Below are 5713 nucleotides of genomic sequence, written 5' to 3' on the forward strand. Positions count from 1 at the left end.
TTTTTTTTTCTTTCTTTCTTTCTTTCTTTCTTTCTTTCTTTCTTTCTTTCTTTCTTTCTTTCTTTCTTTCTCTCTCTCTCTCTCTCTCTCTCTCTCTCTCTCTTTCTTCCTTTCTTTCTTTCTTTCTTCTTTCTTTTTCTTTCATTTTGCTTGCTTGCTTTCCTTTCTTGTATAAACCTGGGTCAGATGTATTCTTTGAAGGGGGAGTAAGGCGTCCATAGCCTGATTTGGCATGCCGAAGGGTACACATGTCCAACATTTCTATAAAAAGAACATCCCAAGATTCAACCATCTATTCGAGGCTTCTCCAAAGATCAATGGGGCCTCAGCTACAAAAAAGAAATCTCGGAACTGGTAATATCTCATGCTCGTCCCCACAACCTGGAAGGATTCAAGTTGCCCATGTCACTGGAGGCCTGACGCCCACCTACGGTGGTCTGGCGGTTTGGGTAGGACTATGACAGTGTCAACCCTTGGAAGGTGAGATAGAAAGCACGTTACCCCGACAGGCGGCCTTAAATGTGCCGGGGCAAGGAGGAAGGATGCAGTGCAGACACCAGGAAAGTCCAGCCTGGGAACAAGAGAGACTCTTTCTTGTGTCACAGTGCAGGGGAGAAGCAAAAACGCAAACGGTACGTGGATGACGGAGTTGCAAATCTAAGAAGACTGACGAAATGGAAAGAGGAACGAGTGAGGGTTCAGGCGGTTCTGGAACCGAACCCAGAGGCTTTTAACACGCCTGTGTCTAGCTCGGCAGAGGCCAGCGCGCCCCAGCCCTGGACTTAGTCAAATGTCTCCTCCATTTACTAGCTCCATTTTCTCATCTGCCAAATGAAGATAGTGATGGTGACTGTAAGGATGATTCAATTGTTTATTTATCATTTTTAACAGGGCCTGGTTCACGGTTAGAACTCAATACTAGCCATGGTCACGACAGCGGTAAAGATGGCGATGATGGTGAAGCTGGCCTCTCTCCAGAGCATAGAACCCTGGAATAGGCTCCCTGGGGAGGGCCGACGAGCGTGTGGGTCCCACGAGAGAGGGGTAACCGTGGGAAGTGAAGAGGAACCAGGAGAGGAAGAGACAGAAGGCACAGAACCAGTCGGGAGGCCTTTGTGTCATTCCCAGGGAGACAAACTGATACCTGCCCAGGGCGGTGTCTGGAATGGTCTCTAGATAGTCATGAGATTGAATTGTAAACACGTTATACACAGTGATCATCAGAATGTACCGTTCCCCAGCTTTACAGTGAATATTTGGTCGAGTGTCCAAGCAAGCCACGTGGAGGCACCAGCAGGAGGACCCCACCTGGAGAAGGAGAGCAGTGGGCTCAGGGAGAAAGAGCTTGATGCTCAGAGCCACACCTTAGAGGAGCAGCTCTGCTGATGGAAAAATCTCTTCCCTTCACAGATAGGCAGGCCCCACGGGATGCTGGTGCACTCCCACCGCCCACTCGCTGGCCCCCGAGGGATCAGAGGCTGAGATCGCTCGTTTCCGAACGACCCACACTGGCTTTAGGTAAGAAAAGGGGTAAAGAGAAAAGGGAAGCATCTGTGAAGAGCTTTTGGTTTTGTTTTTCTTTTCCGGAAATGTGTTGTGCTGGGGGCAAATTGCCACACATGTATGATATGTGTATGTGTGTAAATGGGTCTGTATTGCTCTTTTGCTGACTGTAAAAGTAATGCATACTCATTAGAGAAAAATTGCAAAATACAAAAAGTCGAACGTTGAAGATAGAAATCAGTGATTAGACCACTATCCAGAAATAATTGCTCTGCCTTTTGATTTGTTACCTTTCCTTTGATTGATTTACGATGTGTACATCATACAAACGCACATATATAATAGATCTGTTAAATTTATATTTTATTTAGACAATTGGATCATATGACAAACTGTTTTATATCCTATCTATTGCAGTTATTGTTGATGTTTTTCTGTGATTAAATGTTCTTTGGAAACATTTCATTTACATATAATGAAATTTACTCTTTGTGATGTATCTGAGTGTTGACGAATACGTAGATTCACATTACCACCACCACAGTCAAGATACAGATCCGTTCTGTCACTGCCCCCCAAATGCCCTCCCGCTGTTCCTTCTTAGTCCCTCTCCCAAGTCCTGACCCCTGGCAACTACGGACCTGTTCTCCACTCCTATAATTGTGTCATTTCCAGACTGTCATGTAGATAGAATCATACAGTTTGCAGCCTTTGGATCTGGCTTCTTCCACTTAGCACAATGCACGTGTGTTTCATCCATGTTGTTGCATGTGTCAAGGGCCGGCTGTGCTTTATCGCTGCCTAGTACTCCGCCGCGCAGATGCACCGCTATTAGCTCATCTAGTCCCCAGGTGAAGGACATTTGGGTTGGTAAACATGACTTTTACTATTTGAATGGTATTCTATCGTGCACATCTACCAAACCATATGTAAACAGTTCTGTGTTGAGTATGACCCTGTTATACCCATGTTAAATGAACATCCTCATATATAAATCTTTGCCTTCCCAATATATATGTATACCTTCTTACAGTGTACATATATCTTAAGCTGTCAACGAATATACAGTATGCCCTGCTGGGGATCTAGAAAAATATAGAAAAAATAAAAAATACAGTTCTATTAGAACTTTCTGAAAATCTTTGATTATATAATAAACGGTGGGGGTCTCAGTGCTTTGTACCATCACGAAAATAGAAAATAATAACTCACTTTAATTCTCATGCAGCAGTTTTAACTTGTCTCTCGGTTCTGAAAGCCTAAGCACATATGTCTTTAAAAGCCCATTTTGGGATACTGTTTTCCCAGCAGGAAAATGAAACCTTGACACACACAGGACGAGAAGGATGACTGTGGGAGAGCTGGTCTCAGGGCCGGTGGGGGCAGGTAGGGCAGCATAGCTGAGTTTTTAGTTACATTTGAGCACCTGCAGCCAAAGCCACTAAGAGAGGAACGACAAGGCTGGCACTCTGTTCTGCGTAAAGGAAAGGGACTTCTCTTAGAGTAGATGCTGCTGCCCTGGGAATTAAAACAGAAGTAGAAAAAAATGTCAGTATTGCTATGTGACACCTGCTTTCAAAAATATACATGCACATTGCAGAAAAATTTAAATGGTATGGAAAGTTATCGAGTGAAAGCAAATGTCCCATAGTCTCTCCATTCCCACTTTCCACAGAGAATCGTCCTTGATAGTTTCAGTTGTCCTTCTGGGAATGTGATACACACACACACACACACACACACACAACCCCCCCTCTCTCGCTCTCTCTCTCTCTCTCTCTCTCCCTCCCTCCCTCCCTCTCACACACACACACACACATATTCTTTACCTAAGCACAAATGAAATCTGCGACTTGCTTTCCTCATCTGACATCATGTTTTAGACATACTTCCATACCATAAATATAGAGTTACTTCATTCTTCCTCATGGATGAATTCTTATTGCAGGGATGCACCATAAAACTAGTCAGGTTCCCTAACAATAGACATTACATCATCAGAGTTTAACTGGTGAGGAAAAACTTGTCTCAACACCGATTGAGAACCTGGACAAAACATGGACCCTAGTGATAAAAAATGGGGTCTGACCACTGGATTTTTAAAAACAAAAATTACTGATTTTTTTTTAAATGAGTTAAAAGACAAATTTTAACTCTATTGGTTAATCTGTCTATTAACCAATCTGATGTTGGCTTAAAAATTTATCCTTTGGCTCTCCACTAGCATCCAGGGTTCTTAAAGTTCTTTATTTGATTTGAGTACTGGTCACCCCTTTTTTGCAAAAGGAATGAATCTCCAGAGTCCATAAATCTATACTAGGGCTCCGCCCGCTGGACATTTTCTGCAATTGCACTTCTGATTCAGTTAATGTACCAAACTTGATTCACTCGAAATGAAGGGGTTGGGTTTTTGTTTTGTTTTGTTTTGTTTTTGCTTTTAGATCGATAATTTATACAATAATACATTTATTTTTACTTTTAAGAAAATAAATAATACCAAACTAAATACAGTAATAACGACAGTCTCTTTTCATCTTTTTCTAGTTCTCACTCCCTTCCCTACAAGTAACCACTGTTAGCAATTGAAGTTTATCTTCTCAGACATATTTCTATCATTTACACCCATTATCGTGCACAAATAGAAACATGGTTTTGTTTTTCATGTCTGGGTCCACATTCTCTGAACCTGTGCATCACTGGGAATCAAATTGCCCACCTGCCAGGCATGTGGTTGAAATGAAATGTGTTGAGACCTCCAGAGTAGGGGGTTGGAAGCCCGACACATCCAGTGTGCTCAGAAGCACCTGAGGACAGGTGAGGAGAGCCGCCCTCGTTCACTTTACACATCCTGCAGCGGAGTAGGTAAGCAGGCGCGGTGCCAGAGTGGTACCACTTGCCCGTTTCAGAAACAGCAGTGTACGGTGCAATGGGTTTTGCAAAAAGGAAGTTTACATAATCTATATCCGCATAAAGTTTACAGTCTGCTCAAGGAGACGAGGCGTAAAGCCATAAAGACTTAACTTACACTGTGACAGTAGGACCAGCCCTCCCGTTAAATCCTCCCAATCACCCTATTCCCCGTTTTTCCACTTATGAGAGCCAGACACGAACCCAGACATGGTCTCAGTTTTTTGCAATCAAAACCTGGAATTTATGCTTATCCTGCCATTGGACACTTCTCCAGCTTTGTAGGACATAGTCATTTCTTTTGGCTGCCTAGCACCTCTGTGCCTCCCCAGGGGAAAAACCAATCATTTGTTCATTCATTCATTCCTAAGTGCCCATCAGGTTGAAGGTTCTGTTCTAGGTTCTTGGGACACTTCCACCAGTGAACAAAACAGGTAAAAGTCCCTGCCTGCCTGGAGCTTGTGTTCTAACAGGTGGGAGATGGGCAATAAAGGATAAACTGAAAAAGTCAGATAATGATAAACACTATACAGAAGATTAAAAAAAAAAAAAGAGCAACACAAAGACTTTGAAGAGCCAGTTGATGGTGCAGGCAGTAATTTTTTTAAGTACTGGAGTGAAGGCAACTTCATGGAGGTGACATAGGAGCAAATACTTACAGTAGTAAGAGAGGTAGCCACATGGCCAGCTAGGGGGAGGGCTTCCAGGCAGAGGGAACGGCAAGGGAAAAGTCCCCGAGGTGGGGATGTGCCCAGCATGTTCCAGGAGGCCACCGCGGCTGAGGCTCGGTGAGGGGAAGGGGCGTAAGAAAACACACCAGAACAGCGAGGGCAGGGCAGGATACTGGCTTCTTACCCTGAGCAACATGGGAGCGACTCCAGGCCTGTGAGCACATGGGCGACATGGCTGAATTTTTCAAGGAATATTCTCTGTACTTTGTGTATGTTCGGACATGTCTCTAATGAAAAGGTAAAAATAAAAAAGCTAACTCTAATCTAAGAAAAAAGAAAGAGTCTGGAGGCATCACTCTGCCCGACTTCAAATTATATTACGAAGCGACAGTAATCAAAACGGCATGGTATTGGCGGCAAAACAGACGCACGGACCTGTGGAACCGAATCGAGAGTCCGGAAGTAAACCCATATTTATACAGGCAAATAATTTTCAACAAAAAAGCAAAAAACGTACACCGAAGAAAAGAAAGTCTCTTCAATAAATGGTGCTGGGAAAATTGGAAAACCACATGCAAAAGAATGAAACTAGACTGCTATCTGTCACCATACACCAAAATTAACTCAAAATG

The 5713-nt window shown here is 43.4% G+C and overlaps 1 protein-coding gene across 2 annotated transcripts in view; it reads right to left on the bottom strand.

Annotated features, from left to right (window-relative positions):
* Positions 1 to 1849: 1849 nt before the first annotated feature.
* The window catches only part of BST1 (bone marrow stromal cell antigen 1), a 24990-nt gene continuing 21126 nt past the window's right edge, over positions 1850 to 5713 (bottom strand). For both annotated transcript variants that reach the window (XM_015594996.2, XM_006918982.3), the window contains one exon: positions 1850 to 3021. In XM_015594996.2, the coding sequence (XP_015450482.1) occupies positions 2916 to 3021 (106 nt within the window). In that variant the 3' untranslated portion in view covers positions 1850 to 2915. The remainder of the gene's footprint in view (positions 3022 to 5713) is intronic.

This window comes from Pteropus alecto, unplaced genomic scaffold (genome assembly GCF_000325575.1).
Source record: "Pteropus alecto unplaced genomic scaffold, ASM32557v1 scaffold5, whole genome shotgun sequence".
In the NCBI taxonomy this organism is placed as follows: Eukaryota; Metazoa; Chordata; class Mammalia; order Chiroptera; family Pteropodidae; genus Pteropus; species Pteropus alecto.